The sequence below is a fragment of the Pipra filicauda genome, unplaced genomic scaffold (genome assembly GCF_003945595.2).
Source record: "Pipra filicauda isolate LSUMZ 115617 unplaced genomic scaffold, ASM394559v2 scaffold316_size853178_pilon, whole genome shotgun sequence".
Lineage (NCBI taxonomy): Eukaryota > Metazoa > Chordata > Aves > Passeriformes > Pipridae > Pipra > Pipra filicauda.
The window spans coordinates 190,398-207,825 of record NW_024104439.1 but is presented as its reverse complement, the minus strand read 5'-3'; the positions used below and the strand labels follow the sequence as shown (position 1 = coordinate 207,825).

Sequence of the window (17,428 nt, the reverse complement as noted above, 5' to 3'; positions counted from 1 at the left end):
TTTCAGCTGTGATGAGAAATTTTGATTAACTTCTTTTTTCTTCTTTTTTTGGGGTATGGGGGTGAGTAGGTGACTGGTATAGTGGTCCTGCAGCAGATATTGAGACAGAACCTGATGAGGAATGGGTGAAAAATAGAAAAGATGAAAGTCGTGCTTTCCAGGAATGGGATGAAGATGCTGATATAGATGAATCTGGTAGGTAAAATGGATTTTGGTGAATTGTTTTTTTCCCTGAAGATGATGTAGCTGTAAGAAATAAATGAGCTGAGTGGGGAAAAAAAGGGGAATGGGTGTTGGTGGGAGAGAAGCAGGCGGCTGTTTTTAATGAGTGGAATTAATTTATCTAGGAAAGAGCAAACTTGAGAGTAAGTAAAACAAGAGTTATGGAGATGTGTCTGGAGTTAAGGAAGTAAAAGCTAGGCTTAAGCTCTTCAGGAGGTTTGGATGAATCATTTTGCATCCTAATGCATTCTAGGTTTAATTTAAAATTGGTCTTAAGCTGTTATATCACAGGATATGAAATGCCCTATGAATATAGTATTTCTGTAAAAGAACTCTGCCTGAGGCAGCCCTGAGCAATATGTAATCCGTAGTAAATACTTCTTGAAGTCCTTTAATGGTAATTTTCTTTTAAGACTCGTAATGGTCTTACTTGCTGTTGGAGTTAAACTCTTAAGGACTGTTAGAAAGATAAACATCTGCTTTTTAAAGATGAGGCTTAAGTAGTCCATTGAGCTAGAATTCAGAAAAAGTTTGCTGTAAGATACTTTATGAAACTTGTGCCTTTTTAAGCTTTCTTTAGTTTTCCAATAACTTGTTGGGTGTAAGTTGGCAAGGTGAATTCCAAATGACTCCAAGCGTATTTAAATCTTTCTCTTTGGGTTTATTTTGCAGAAGAGGCAGCTGAAGATTCACTTGCCATTAATATAGCACAAATGGAAAAACGTTTACTTCATGGCTTAATTCATCATGTCCTCCCGCAAGTAGGCTCCTCAGTGAAGACGTTGGTATTGGCCTACAGTTCTGCAGTGTCCAGCAAAATGGTGTGTAATTTGAAACTGGCATTTAATAATTGACTGTGCAGCCCCTAATTAATAACCGATGTGCTTGAGTTCAAAACGCTTGACTAGTGAACATGGGTTGCAGTTCAAAAGACTGTTAATTTACATGTCTCTTGACGCTGTGTGCAGCCTTCCTGGCTTGTGTCTTTACTGATTATTTTCCTTTCCTTTTTCAGGTTAGACAGATCTTGGAGCTTTGCCCCAACTTGGAATATTTGGATCTCACTCAAACTGATATTTCAGACTCTGTATTTGAAAGGTTAGATAATTGTTGTTTCCTTTAAAACAAATGAATTGAGGGGTGGGAGAAACATCCAAACATATCTTAGTCTGTTGCCAATACAGAAAGAAACAGAAATCACATTCAGAAATCCCACATAACTAAGAACTAAACCAGAGTAACAAATCAGCGAAACATCAAGTGAAACTTGTAACTTTGTAGTGGCCATTTAAAATGCTCTGTCTTCACTATTGGATGTTTTGTACCAGTCAATGTGTAGCTATCCATAACAATAATTGTGTATTGTTCTAATATTAACAATTAACTTGAAATTGTCCATAGATTTTTACGGAGTCTCTCAATTAAGGTATTCTCTTGGTCTGATATAGCTGATAGGGTTTGGAATACTGCTGTTTAAGACACTGATCAAATGGTAGGCAAAGATTTAAGGCTTAGGTGTGGTGACTTCAGATTCCTGAGTTTTACTGAAGCTTGCGGAAATGTCACTGATGTCAGGATGGTGCACGGATGTAGAGCCTGCACCAATGGGTCTTACTGTGGTATTGAGACTCCGGGTATTTTGGTGTTCTGCATTTACATCATGTGGTGCTCTCAAGCTTTATATGTGAACAACACAGAAAATTTTGCCAGCAGATGCTGGTAGCAACACTCTACAGCTTGTACAAGAAGTTTCAGTTGAAATAATAGCTTTAGAGAATTTCTGGGGCTCAGAAATCAATCTTTGTGAACCTTTGTCAATATCTAGTGAAATTTACCTTACTTGCCACTCCTCATACATCTGTACTTTCAACACTCCAATTTGTAACTCAGAAATGAGTTTGTCTTGCTGTAAATATAAATAATGGCTTATGGAAGGTAAATGATAGGTAACATTACCTACAGATAGGTAAAGATCAGTTAAATCAGCTATATACTTTTTTAGCTAATGTAACAATAATACTGTAGATAAAATTTCTGTTTCACTTAGAAAAGATAAGGCTGAAGAGTGAGGTTTTGTTAACAGGAAAACGTCTAATCTCTAATTATGGAATAATTAGTATTGTACACAGAATGTGTTTCAGGAATCCATCTAGTCTTCCTGAAAGAAATGGGAAATGACAGGAGGATATATGATCTAAGTACTCTGATCATTCAATATGTATAAAGAGTGAAGCTTGAGAAACTCAAAATACTAGAAATTACAACTGCTATGTAATATTCTCTCAATGACCCCGTCCGGTTCCATCCCCTCTGGTCCATTTTCCCTCTCTCGGGCTCGACTGTCGTGACTTGCTGACATCGCCTGGGCCGGTTCAAGGGTTGGACTTGATGATCTCAGAGGTCTTTTCCAACCCAGCTGGTTCTATGATTCTATGATTCAGTTCAAAGTATTATCTCAGATGTACTTTTTGGGGGATGGCTGCAAGTGAAATTTGCTAGTTCAGTATTTTCAACCTTCTGAGAACTTAGCTGTGTCTAGTCACTTGGATGTCTCCTGATAGCTTCTGTTGGGTATAATGCAGTTGGAAATTGTTATGCATGTATTCAGTGCTTGCAGTCTGATCTGTTACTAAAAATTTTTTCAATGGCATATTTGGACTTCTTTTAAGTCTCAGTATATGGAGAAATACAGGTTGTTACTGATTTATAATTGATTTCATATTTCTTTAGGCATAATTTTTCTAGGCATATATACAGCACTCGGAGTATCAAATCTAACCATTCTGGGGTAGTTCCTTTAAATATTCTGTGAATTAATATAAGTATTTTGCTTGTGAAATGTACTCTTGTATATTTAGCCTTAACAGCTGTTTCTGAACAAAACCTAAAGAAACCCCAACCACCAACAAACCAAACACTTCTTTTCCTGATTTCAGTTGGTCTTCAGTTGGCTATTGTCAAAATCTACGCCATCTTGATCTGTCTGGATGTGAAAAAATTACAGATGTGGCTATAGAGAGGATTTCCAGAGCACTGGGTATTATATCAACTCATTATACCAGAGGTATTCTGAAAAGCTGCAGAAATAGGAATGCTAAGTCTTCGTGGAAAAACAAAGAGATTACTCTGCAGACCAACCAGAAGTATAATTGTTTGCATGAAATCAGCAATGAAAACCTCATTGAAGGAGGAGGCAGTGAGCACCATTGGACTAGACCTGACGGCTCAGAAAATTTCAGTTCTGCTTATGTGTGGATGCTGGATGCAGATGATTTAGCTGACATTGAAGATGCTGCAGAGTGGAGACACAGAAATGTTGAGGGATTTTGTCTTATGGAACCAACATCCCATATTAATTGTTCTGCATCATGCTACAGTAGAGACATTTATGGGTTAAGGACTAGAGGGTGGCAGCAGCACTGTGCTTCTACTGACTTGATTTACTGCGGTCACTCGTTTTGCTGTGCTGGGACAGCACTAAGAACTATTCGAGCACTTCCAGAGTCCTCTGCACTGTGTAAAAAACCAATAAGGACTAAACAGTCAGAGAAAAAAGACTCTGCATACTCTGGGAGTGAAAAAACAGATGAAGAGACTGCACGAGTTCTTCAGTTTCTCAGTCTGTCAGGATGTTACCAGATCACAGACCGTGCTCTCAGGTGAGGAGACATTTTCAAGCTATTTTGCTGCATTATGTCTTTTTCTGATTTTATTTGTTGGGTCATTATGGAGTGAATCTGCCTGATTTCAGTAGAAACATTTTTATTGAAGAAACTCTGGCAAGTTTTAAGTGGTCTTTGCTTCTTAAAATATTTATAGTATTAGACTCCAGCTTTTCTCCAGCTTTTTTTTGGAGATTTAAGAACAATAAAATCTTTTAGATCTGTCTTCTGAAGTCAAGTATTTTTGTGAATTTGTTGTTCTAGGCAGTATTAATGCTTATAGATTTGATCTTTAGTAATTTTTTATTAGGAAATTGTGTTGATTCACCAACTTTTTCATTATGCCTGTCAATACACTTGAAACTTTGTAAAACTGGAGTAATATCTTGTTTACCTGTCTGGATAATGACATATTTTATGGATAGACTGAATTGATCAGACGAGGTCAGTTGTATGAGGTTCAATAAGACAAAGTGCCAGGGCCTGCACATTCCTAGGCAGCGCTACAGGCTGGGGCGGAGTGGCTGGAAAACTGCCCTGTGGAAAAGCACCTGGGAGTGCTCATCAACAGTGCCTGAATAGGAGTCAGCAGCGTGTTCTGGTGGCCAAGAAGGCCAGTGGCATCCTGCCTCGTGTCAGAAATAGTGCGACCAGCAGGACCAGGGCAGTGATTTTCCCCCTGTACTGGTGAGCCCACACCTTGAGTACTGTGTCCAGTTTTGGGCCCTTTATGACAAGAAAGACGCCGAGATGCTGAAACAAGTCCAGAGAAGGGCAGTGGAGCTGGTAAAGGATCTGGAGCACAAGTCTCATGGAGAGCTGTGGTTGTTTAGCCTGGAGAAAGGAGGCTCAGGGCAACTTTCTCATTCTCTACAGCTCCCTGAAAGAAGGTTGTAGCCAGATGAGACTTGGTCTCTTCTCTCAGGTAGCAAGAGGAACTGACTTCAAGTTGTGCCAGAGGATGTTTAGATTGTGTATTAGGAAAAATTTCTTCACTGAAGGGGTTTTCAAGCCTTGGAAGAGGCTGCCCAGGGAAATAGTGGAGTCACCATCCCTGGAGGTATTTAAAGGATGTATAGATATGGCACTTGGGTGGACTTGGCAGTGCTGACTTCATGGTTGAATTTGATAATCTTAAGGGTCTTTTCCAACCCAAATGATCCTACAATAATTTTGTATGTGCAGAACATGTTAAATATGACTTCATATAACACTTAAAGGAGGAGATAAAATGTTTGACTTGAACATTAAGATGGCTTCAAGAGTTACAGAATTTCCTGTGTTTGATATTTGCCATTGATACTTTGTATTGTGTCAGAAAAATGGAGTTACTGCTTCATACTGAAATGGGATGAGGCTGGAGCACTTGCAGCCACCTGCTCAGGTGTGCTGTGGCACTTAGGGCTAATTAAAGCTTCTGGGAGTGGGAAGACTTCAATCATACCTATGCTGTTTGCTGTAGTTAATTGAGAAATAGTGTGAGGTCCTGCTGGCATTGATTTGTCTCTCCTGAGATTTTGTCCCTATTTGATGTTCACTAGTACCAACTGTTCAGATGTCTCCTGCAGTGGTTCTTCCTACTCTCTTTCACTCACTAGTGTTACTCTTGTTCAGAGTGAACTTCAGATATCTGTGCTTTGTGTTGGAGCTTGCTGCTCTTTGAGTGTTGAAGTGGATGAGTACTGCTGAGTTTTTTTAGGTGCTGGTTAGGTTGTGCTGTGTGTAGTTTGTTTGTTACTGATCTGGTTTTTCATGACTCAGTAATCTGGGACCAAAGAGATGTGGTCACTGAGTCATGGGAAGAGTTTAGTTGTGTTGCTGGTTTCCCATTGGTGCTTTTAGGGTAAAAGAGAGTATTTAGAAGGTGACAATGTGCTGCAACAAGTGCTTCTTGCAGTCACCAGATAGCTGGAGTCCCTGGGGAAAGATGATAAAACCTAATATAAACACTTGCAAGTTCATAGAAAAGTTGTTACCTCATAGCTGGTTTTGTGGTCAGCAGTTCTACTTCTGCCTGCTGACAGGAGAAACTTGTACAGTGATGCTCTGAAGGTATTTCCAGTTTTATGTCCTGGTTTGAATCTGCAGTTTGGTGATTCAAACCTGGTGGTTTTTTCAGGCAGGGGAGCTTGTTTCGACCTGAACTTGTGCTGGCTGCTCTGTGAGGTCCCAGAGAAATGAGCAGGCTAACTTGGAGTATTTGCTCAGGTGTGGTACGTCCATGTGCCTGTTGCATCAGCAGCCAAATTCTCTTGCACTTGAAGGAAAAATAGAGAATTCCACTTAAATAATAAGGTGTGTTGGCAGAGAGAAGCTCTGCCGTCAGTCCTAGGAAAACACAAATTTGGATTCCAAAATAACTTTAACCAAAAAAAAAGACAGTCAAACTTTGGGAAGTGTAGTGCACCAAACTTGGGGGTGTCATGTTTTTAGGGTGAGATGAGGAATATCCATCACCTAGGAAGACTTGCCTAAATCAGCGGTGTTTTGGAGAAGAATGGCTTGGTAGTTTTTGGAAATGGTTGTCTCTGGTGTCATTCATAAAAAAGGGATTAACCATTTAAGTCTGTCAGAAGGAATTGTTAGTTTCTAGAGAAATCAGTTCATTTTTCAGATCTGTTATGCAGCTTCCAGGGCGATCTCCCTATATAGGGTAGAGAAACTGGCAGATTTAAATTTACATGGTTTATTAGAGGTGTGGTTTTTTGTTACAAGGTGCAATTAAGTCTGTGACTGGGTGATGTAGTGGAGTGCTTGTCAGTCTAGTGCTGTGCAGGCTCTTAACATGTCTCTTCTGTCTGTCAACAGGGCATTGACTCTGGGAGGAGGACTGCCACATTTGGAACACCTTAACCTCTCGGGGTGTCTCACTGTAACTGGTGCAGGCCTGCAGGATTTAGTTTCTGCATGTCCTTCTCTAAAAGATGAACACTTTTACTACTGTGACAACATTAACGGTAATGTCTTTTTATGAGGATGTGATGCTTTTCTGGGGAGTGATGCTTGGTTTAAGGATGCTTTTTAAAACAAAAACAACCATTAAAACCCCTCTTTTTTTTTAATGGCTGTGTAGCACTGAGTTTCACAAATTAATTATGAAATGACAACTGTTAGTTTTTCCTCGTTTGTTCTTTTAGGTTGTTTTTTTTCCTTGACACTAGTACAGTTCTGTATTACCTGGGAAAGCATTTTTAGTCCCTGTGTCTTGTAACTTAATTTAGCATAAATAATTGGGGCTAGAAAGTAAGTCTTCATGTAGCTGGTAATACACACTCGCCCTCTCCCTATGTTCCCTGTAAACCAAATAGTTGTGTGTTTTCTTTATGGTCATAACCTCAGATGGAGGCTTCATTAAGTTAGTACCAAAGTAGTGATTTTTAGGAAAGGAATGACTTGTGTTTTGCCATACAAACCTCTCATATGGCACTAGTTTTGGTATAGGATATTTTTGATCCTACTATCATACGTCCTTATGGAAAACGTTGTTTTTTTTTTTCTTGAGTCAGTAACTTAGAGATGGATCTATGCTGGAGAAGGATCTCGATAAATGTGTAAAACACATTCATGCTGCAAGTCTTTTCAGTGTTCACCACACTGGAATTCAGTCTGTTAGGTTAGGTTCAGTAAGCATTCGTAGCATTAGAGATGGGAACTATGGTGTGACTTGTATTCCATGTGTGAATTTAAAACAGGTAAGTGCAACAGAAGGCAAGGGGAAAAGAGGATAATAACTGATTATAAGATCTAATTGTGTGTAAAACAAAATTGTATTCCCTGGTAGTTCATGGTGTCCAACTCAATAATTTGCATCCATATTGAGATGTAGTCCCAGCCAGGGTACCAGATGCCAGAGCTTTGATACTATAAGCAAACCTGTACTGATATTTGGGTATTCAATCCATTGAAATTGATATAAGATAATGTACTTGGATTGGATCCTAATATTAGAAGTGAAAGTATTAAATCATATTTTACTTCCGTAAGTTTTGGACTTTACGCGCTTTTTTGACACTACTGCTTTTTTTGTTTGTTTTGAGGCACTTGCCTTTTGTTACTTCCTTCCATTCCATCTAGACTACAGCTTTTAGAAATCTGTTTTCTCTAGTCTTTCATTTCAACCTGAAAATTTTAAGGCTTCTTTTTTAAAAACCCTTCACTGACTCTCCTTCCTGCATTATGTTGAGTTTAAAGATGTCTTCAAAGACTAGTTAAAAGCCCTTTCCTTTTACATCTGATTCCTTGCTACTTTTCCTCTGTTTATATTTCTGTCAGTAATACCAGACATGATCTTCTGGTTTGTATTCAAACAGTTCTGTTTCTCTCCTTGTCCCTAAAATACAGTCATCTTAGTATTAGTTTACAAAGCCCGAATCTCTGTGTGAGTCCACCACTTTAAAGCTTGTCTGTTCCACAGTAACCTCAAGAAATTATTTATATTAAACAGAGTATTTTTGAACTATTCTGTAAAGTTGTCCTGATCCTCTTCCTGTTTATTTCCTTCCTTTTACTGCCTGCTGGAAGCTGTGAGCCTGTAAGCTCTGGTTGGTTCTATAAAGCATCACGCAGGCCTTTGGATCAACAGTTTCTCCCGTAGAGAGAAATGAACAGGACAGTGAGGCTGTAATGGTCTGACTTCTCACATCTGTTGAGAAATAGAGGCATCTCAGAAGTTTGTGGCTGTTTTCTTTAAGAACGAAGTTGATAAAAACTTAAAAGAGGTATTCTAAGCAAAATTCTGTAGTGGAAAGTAACCTTTATAACTGAATCCTCTGAAGTTTTATCTGGGTGCTGTTCCTTGTATTTTCAATCGAACTTCATTGTCATAGGGCTGTTCAGTGTGAAACTGGTGCCTTATTTCACCCTGTGGGCAGCAAGATTCCTGCAACAGCTATTTCTGTATAATTTGACATTTCTGAAGCAAGTAGGGAAAGCTGTTTCATTGAAATCAATCCATATCTGAATCTGTTTGTTTATTTGCACATTTACAGATTATATTACTAACTGCTGCACAAAGTTTACTGACCTGTAAGCATGTAGAGAATAATTTCATAATTTTCTTTGCCCACCAGCTTATCAGTGATTGTTTTCGGGGAAGGAGGCATGTTCTGGGATCGTGGTGGAAAACCCGTTGGTCTAGCAGAACAAAAAACGGAGCAAACAGCATGGAATTTAGCCATCTTTAAGTAATAAAGATACGACTGTCATCTGCCTGTGAATAAGGGGCTTTACTTTTACCTGCAGCCTATTTTCAGTTGTTTTTTTTGTTTTGTTTTTTTTTTTTAAATAAACACTGAGCCTGACGGGACCCCTTACACACAAACACATCTGCATTGGAATTTCTTTGTGGAGGGCTTGCTGGACTTGTTTGGTTGGCATGTTGGTTACAATTTTTGCATTTTCAGCAAGTGCTGATCTAACCATAGCTGCTCTACTTTTTTAGTAGTGCAAAACTGAAAAGGTGGAGCAGCTATGGTTAGGTAGTTGGGTTTGAGTCTCAGACTGCTGTTGCACAGTAGTAACATGGTGCAGTTTTTGTGAGCAGAGACCATGAATTTGCATGCAGTTCCAAATTTATTTTATGTTTACTGTTAGTTTGACTTCAGTTTTTGGTTTACATAATAATGTTTAGGATCTCTCCTTATGTTTTGCACAGTGCTGGAGACTTGGAGTTAGATAACCCTCAGCTGCAGCTGAAAACAAGCTAGTATACATCCCTTCTAATGGTGGATTTCATTTCACATCTGAAACAAATTTGGCTGTAGATCACACTGAATGCAGTAAGAAGAGTTTAATGTTTGAGTTACCTCTTGCCACGGAGAAGTTTTTATTTTCCTAAGGCTGTTTTGTCCAGCTGTGTCCATTCTTCTGACTGCATTCTCAGTTTCAAAGCCTGGAGTGCTGTCAGCTTTGGGATTAGAAAAGTAGGGCTCCCTAATTTCTGCAGCAGTAGTTCTTCGAAGCTTTCAAGTATGATTCACTTTCTAGAGTTGTTTTTTTTTTAATTATGTAGTTCTCAGGTGCTGTAATTAAAGAAATAGGGCATAAATGAAATAAAGTTGTGGTGATTCTGATGATTCACTCTTCTGGCATTTAGAATGTCATGGGTCAGAGTTGATCTGTCAGCAGTGGAGCCAAGACTTAGCAGTTTCTTTTAACATGGATGGACTACTGCATGCAGATTTATGTGGGATTAGAGTGTTGTTAGATCACAAGAGTTTGGTCTCAGTCTTTCGGTTCTACAGATAACCAAGATGCTCTCATAAATGTCTGTTAAATATAACTTTACCAAAGGCTGATAGAGAGTATCACTTAGTAAAATCAGATTTGAATTGAATATTGCTTCTATATATTTTTAAAAGGTAATTTATGTATTTATAAGTTATATATATTTATAAAAATAAATATTTATATATTTTTAAAACCTAATTTGATCACTTTTTTGTGATCTTGTGATACTTGTAATGTATTACTGTTGCTACATTACTATCAAATACAGTTTCAGTGTTCATGATGGAGCCTCTTGCTGGTGGTGGCTGTGAAAGAAATTGTCTTTCCTTCCCTCCTTTTTGTTCCTCCCAACTCATTCTTTCTGCCTTCCTGTGGCCAGCACTAGTCTTTGTGGGGGTACTTGGTAAACTCAGTCAAGACCTGAGATAGCTGTAAACTTCCTTTTTTACCTTTTTTCCTTTTTTTTTTTTTCCTTTTTCTAGATGGGTCAGGGTTCCCTCTTGCTGTAATGCACATGAATATCGCTGCTGCCACAGGCGAGAACTAGAACAAGAACAAGTGACTGAGGGAATATGGTGGTGGCAGACCTAGTCTTAGCCTGTGCTGTCGTGTATTCTTGCTGAAATGCCAAACTTCTTTCTAGGAAATTTTGACTTAGTTTAGTTCTGCTAGTCCATGTAACAAAATGGAGTAATCAAATAGCTCTGCTCCTCTCTTACATTGCTGAACATGTTTATATGCTCACCATGAGTAAACAGACCTCATGTCTGTTCTGAGTCACCCAGGCATCTGAGTAATCAGATGTGCATGCAAAGAACATTACCGTAATCCAGTTTAGAAGTAACTAAACCAGTAATGAAGACTGTGCAGGTTAGATGAGAACCTGATTAACTTTGCTTTCCCAGCTGAACCAGCCCAAAACACATTTAATTTAGGCGCTTCACTGCTTGCACTCATTAAGCCTTCACAGTTAGTAGAAAGACAGGGACTCTTTTGAAATACACTTCTCTGGATGGTCCACTGCATGTGCAGTTTCTTCCCCATGCTTCCATTGCATGTTGTTTTAAAGGACTAAATTTGGGGCTCCTTGTTAAGTCCAGTGGTGATGGTATCTGGCTCTTCCCTGCCATGATGTTTTATCATGTGAGCCAGAACCTAACACTGCAAGCAGCCAGTTGTTTTTTGCTCTGTGTGCTCATCAAAATTGGCAGAGTTCAATCAAAATCATCAGCTGGTCCTCAAAACATGCACAGTTCCTGAAGTTGCTGTGTGCAGCAGTGTGCTCCAGGATGCAGTGCATCGCTAATTGGGATGTGCTAGAAGCAATAATGGGCAAAATGAAGGTGCTGAGACTCTGGAACAGGTTGTCCAGGGAAGTGGTGGGAGCCCCATCCCAGGGGCAGGCTGGATGGGGCTCTGAGCAACCTGATCGAGTTGAAGATGTCCCTGATTATTGCAGGGGGCTTGGAACTAGATGACCTTTAAAAGTCCCTTTCAACCCAAACCATTCTGTGATTAGATGAAAATGATTCAGCCCCACTGTTAGGTTGAAATGACCACCACACTGGACAATATAAAGGCAATGTATGCAGTTACCATGTTTCTTAACCTAGTGCATCAGTGAGGTGAGAGGAATTGGGGACCTTGTATACAGAGTCCAAAGCAAACAGGAGAGAGTGGTTTTTTTGGAAAGATTAAAGAGGCCATTTGAGTTTAAACAGAGATAATTCAAAAACAAAGTCTAACCCAAATGAGGTCAGTAGCAAAGACTGGGGAAATCTGAGATTAGGAAGCCAAAGGTCAATTGTAGTAAATAAAGTTAGGGAAACAAACCCAGTGTCTGTGGCTATGAAAAGCAAAGGCATTTGAATTTTGCTGTCTGTATGAAATGTAAAAAGAGCAAACTAGGGAGCATCAGGTATTTTATAGAGGAGATAAATGACCTGATGGAGGAGATCAACTGATATGTCAAAACATAAGTCATAACCAAATAGCCTTACTGTTAAAACAACCAGTAATGGCACTTACTGCCTTGTTATAATAAGAGCATAAAATATCCTCCAAATTATGGGAGTTGCCTGCATATGCTACAGTAGAATACACAGAAAGAATACAGGGGGACAGATTTCTGGGGATGTGTTTGAACCCTCAGTATTTCATTTCATCAGAGTTCTTTATCAGAGGCTATAAAGGACAGTCAGTTAGGGTATGAGAATGAGACATGGGGCAAGAAATTCAGCATGGGAAGAAGGGTGAAATTTCACTGTGATGTGCTTAATGTTATTTGTAATTCAGTGCCTAATAAATTGGGAAATGAACATACAGGCTTTTCAGATGGTGCGGTTTTTACTTAGAAGTATCAAAGTTTTTGAAATTTTAAGTTGCTCTAAAACTAGTTTAAAAACTGAAAGCTAATTAAAGGATAGGAAGAAGGGGAGGGGCTTAATGGTCACTGTTCAGGATGGACAGGAACCTGGGAGGGCAACAGCTTTCTCCCCATTCCTCTCCTAAGAGTTCTGTGCTGAGGTTAGTCTTACTCAGCATTTCCAGTGCTGTCATGGTGTAAGAAATGCACCCAGTAATTTCCAAGTTTTTGAGTGATACTGAGTGGTCCTCAGGTAATGATACTGGTGCTAATGATTTCCAGGACGTCTTATGTGCTTCAGTATAGCTGTATGTGTTATTATATGTCTGGGTGGTTGGGAATAATCAAACTGTGATTGCATGAAACTGAATTCAGAGCTGGCAGTTGCAACGTGGAGATAATGATTTCAGAGAGCTGTTGGTGCTAATTCTGAGATCTTTCCTGTTTGCAGCAGCAGCCAAAAAACCCACCAATGTTACGCATCATCAGGGTGGTAAGAACAAGATAGAGGTGCTGCTGCACGGCCCTGGAAGCCTTGGGGCACTCACATGTGGAGTACTGCAAAGTTTTGGTCTCCCCATCTTGAGGAGTGTATGTAATGGAGTTACTGAAGATACAGAAGAGGTCTACTAAAAAGTTAGGGAACTGAAGACTCAAAAGGCTGGAATGTTTCAGTCTGGGAATGAGAGGGCTGAAAAGGGGGATGACTTTACAGAACTGGGAAAGCAGTAGGTGAGGTGAATGTGCAATGGTAACGTTCCAGATTCTGCAGTGTTATAGCTCAGGCACAGTGGATGAAGAAGGTAGATGATTGATTTAAAGCAGATGCACAGTGTAGTGAACTTCTGGAACTTGGTCCCTTGGGGGATTGTGGAAGGAGTATCAGCATGTTTGAAAAGGGGTTAAAAAAACCGCATGCACAACTAAGCCATAAACAAATACTAAAGGAAATGGACTTCAGTGTCCCTGCTATACAACAGTTAGGGATGCTGGAAAAACTTAAAAGGTGTGCTTGATAGGCTTGTGTCATCTCTCTAGATAACACTTGCTGTTACCAGTGATGAAGGTAGTGTTAGATGGAGCAGTGGTCAGATCTGGACGGGCACTTTGTGTGTTCCAGTTATGAGCATGAGGAGAAACATTCTTAAAATGAGCAAGGAAAGGGTGGAAACCAATATCGAAGTATACTGAGTGTTCCCTTCCTTGGGGTGTTGTGGTTGTGTACGTATTGTCAACAAGCATTTTGCTAGAAATGTGACAGTTGCTTCAAAATCACTGCTGTGCTGCTTAGCTGTGGCAATGCTGGGGGAAGGTCAGCTACGACTTGGAAAATGCTGCTGCACAGAACATGCTCTGCTAAACCAGCTGTTCAGAAGCACCGAGTCTCCTTTCTAAAGGACTTACGAAGAAGCTTTCAAACTCTAGCTCGTAAGTGACTTGGAGGATCAAAATTTAGTTCAGGTGAATAAAACGATTTGAAAAGAAAAATGAGTTTATTGACAAATGAAAAGCTTACTATTTTGCATACTGTAAAAATTGTCCTTCATTATAGTTTCAGGTTTGTTTTATTCAGTCTCACACATCTTAATTACCTTATAGAGTGTTGCTCATTGGTGTGTGGCATGAAGCATAAAGCTTTTCAGATTTTCAGACACCAGATTCTTGAAAATTAATTATAACTTCAAATTAATGTTTCGTGGGGGGGGGGAAGCCAGACATGGTACGTGCCCTAATTCACTACAAGATTTTGTTAGTATTTTCTAAATACATTAAAAACACTGTAAATTATTTGTTGACTTGTCTCATGTACAAAGAGGGGGAATTTTGGGTTGTCCTGGTTAGGTTTTTACCAGCTTGCTTGAGTTAACTTAGCAACCCACTTCCAGTTTCTGTTAGGTGCCAGAGTTCAGCCAGCCTGAATGTAAATGGGTCTCAAAGCAGGCAGATGGCTGTAGGAAATAAAATCCTGTATTAATAAATATAATAATTTCTTATCTCATGATCACTTTAACATTTCAAATTAAAGGAATAACAGTAAGTGAAGGTAAGTGGAGGTGGGTAGAATTACAGTGTTGGTTTGTACTGTCTGTGCTTGCAACTTGTTTCTTTCTGAATTGCTGATTTTTAGCCTTATGGCTTCTGATGACTGCAGTGATACTAAAGTGATTTTCTCTGTAGTTTTTGAATTTTCAGTCAAGAGTATGTGAGAGGTCTGGCCAACCATGAAGTGTTCATGGGGAAAAAATGAAAAAACTCTTTTCATTATAGTAGAAATAGTTTTGGAGATTATGGTTTGTTTGGTAATGCCATGTTGTCATTATCTGAATTTGAAAACTGGGAATTAAAAATGCATCGTGAAAATATACTCAGTTCTGAAAGCTGACTGTGACAACTTACTTAATGTTGCTCATTGTACTTCTGTGTCATTTTGAACTTGTTATCTTCATGGCACTAAGCTATTGGAGCAAAAATCTCTTGAAAAATACCTGTTCCAACTGAGGTTTTATACCATGATAGTACTGGCAGTGTTTCAGACTTCACAGTGCTGAACGAAGTGTAGTGCATCATAAAAAAGGAGACATTTTCTGAATCACCAGGTTACGAGAACTATAAATCTAAACAAATGGTCTTTTCTTCTTTTCACATTTCTTTTGTTTTTGTGCAGGTCCTCATGCTGAAACCGCCAGTGGATGCCAGAATTTGCAGTGTGGTTTTCGGGCCTGCTGCCGCTCTGGCGAATGACCGCTGACTTCTGATCTTTGTCTACTTCATTTAGCTGAGCAGGCTTCCTTTCATGCACTTTACTTACAGTTCGCATCTTGTGTTAACAATCCTTGGAGTGAGAGTTGTTATACTAGCCTGACCCTGCCCACAACTTCAAAATCTTAATTAAGAGTGTACTGTACAGTGTTGTAACAATCTCACAATCCCATTTGGCTTGAAGGGTGTTGGGTTTTATTTTACATAATTTGGGGAATATGGGAAAACCTTCAGATTTTTTTTTTATGCCACTTTCTTCCAAGTTTGGCACTTAAATATACTTTACTGGATTATTTTGTGTAAGGGGACTTTTTTTTTTAATTTTGAATCCGTAAGTACAGTATAAACCTCTGCAGAGAATTTCAATTGTATTGTTTGCATTTGGGTAACAATTATACATCTTTAGGAGCCTTGTTTCTTCCCCTTTCCTTTCATCTTGAAGTCGTTCTTTATATTGCAAAATTAGGGAAATTGCCACCTTCCTTTTGCATTTGGTTTTGTATTTGGGCTTGAAAAACATACTCAAATAAAACATTCCCACCAATTAAAAAAATATGCAGCAGTTGAATATCTGTGCTTCAAGGTATAAAGTACCACGCCAGGAGGCTGCAGAGATTGGACGGGTTAGTAGGTGGTGTGGTGGTTGCAGAGCTGTGAACTGTGCAGTACATGGGGGAGGTTTGGTTTGGGTTTATTGTTCCCATGACTGCACTAAGTTGCATTTTTGAAACAGCTTCCAAGGAAGTCAGTTTTCATTAATCTGAACTCTGTGGAAGACATGTTTCCCCCCTTGCTTTGATAGTTAAAAAGACTCCTCTCTGAACTGTAGAGACTGGCAGGGAGGCAGAGAATCTGTTGTGATGAGTGAAACATCTGCTAGGAAGGGAAGAGTAATTAATGTATGAGTAGGGCATGAGTGTGTGTGTGTGGTGGTATGGGGATGACCCCACTGCTTGGGAGTTGAGTATTGTAGCCCATGTCAAGTTGTAAACTTTAATGGCCAGCTGCTCATGGGTGGCACACTTTCAGGTTGTTTTTTTTCTTCAGCAGAGGAGGGGCAGGTGTCTGCTTTTGTAGAAGACAGGGTTTTTTCCCCCTATCCTGCCTAATTTTTAAGGCTGACAATACAAGCTAGTAATTTTTACCAATTTTCCTAATTGGATAAATTCTTTTGAGTAGTATTTATTTAGAACACCAGTCATGGGGACCTAAGTAGCTTTCAAGATTCTTGGTGTTTGGGAAGTCAGCTTGCAGGCAGAGCTGGAGATTACAATAAACTGCAAGTTTTGACACCATCTTGCTCCCAGTAAAACTGAAGAGGAGTAAGGTAAGAAGAACACTAGTGAATGCAGAGTTGGTGTGGAGGTGGCTGTTCATGGTTAACAGGTGACTGTGGGCTAGAGGCAGAATGTTCAGTGCTCAGTTTGAAGCCTACAGAAGGGGTATCCAAGGACACCACTGATCCAGCAACTGTTGCTTTAAGTAAGCTGCATTAAATGGAGTTTAGTGCCCAAAGGTGAGAGGAGATGGACACCGTTTGTGCAAGGCTGACTGAGGCTGTTGGTAACAAGGTACACAGTGGGTTTGCTTTATCTGTCCCTGTTCCAGAACTGATTTCTGAGGCTGGGAAGGTGCAGCAAGAGGAGCTTCTGCTTGCTGCTGGGTGATGCTTTCTGTGCAGACTGGTAGACACAGCTGAGGACTGAATCAGCTGCAGATATACCATGGTCTAAATCTAGGAGTTGTCATCAGTGTTCAGCAAAGCATCATGTGATGACAATGTACTCCTTTCTGGTGGAGGTCAGAGGGGAGGGAACCTGTGGTGGCAACCCCTGACTCTAATCCATGAGTGCTGGGAGAGCTGGCAAACACTAGCAGGGCTGCTCAGGATCGTCTTTGAAAGGTTGTGAGATCAGGAGAGGTGCCTGAGGACTGAAGAAAGCAAATGTCACCCTGGTGTTCAAAGGAGGACCCAGGGAGCAGGCCAATTGTCATCACCTCAATCCATAGAAAGCTGATGGATGCCTCATTCTGGAGGCCATATCTATCCGTATGGATGACAAGAAGGTAAGCAGGAGTAGTCAGCATGGATTCACTAAACATAAATTATGCTTTGCCAGCCAGATTCATTACACAATGAAACAACTACCTGGATGGGTGAGGAGAGAGCAGTGGATATTGTCTACCTTGA

General features: G+C 39.8%; 1 protein-coding gene across 2 annotated transcripts in view; it reads left to right on the top strand.

The window, feature by feature from the left end:
* The window catches only part of FBXL5 (F-box and leucine rich repeat protein 5), a 67,116-nt gene extending 51,324 nt beyond the window's left edge, over nt 1-15,792 (top strand). For both annotated transcript variants that reach the window (XM_039383574.1, XM_027729472.2), the window contains exons 6-11: nt 70-195; nt 895-1,043; nt 1,238-1,320; nt 3,159-3,881; nt 6,693-6,841; nt 15,143-15,792. In XM_039383574.1, the coding sequence (XP_039239508.1) occupies nt 70-195; nt 895-1,043; nt 1,238-1,320; nt 3,159-3,881; nt 6,693-6,841; nt 15,143-15,219 (1,307 nt within the window). In that variant the 3' untranslated portion in view covers nt 15,220-15,792. The remainder of the gene's footprint in view (nt 1-69; nt 196-894; nt 1,044-1,237; nt 1,321-3,158; nt 3,882-6,692; nt 6,842-15,142) is intronic.
* The last annotated feature ends 1,636 nt before the right edge of the window (nt 15,793-17,428 follow it).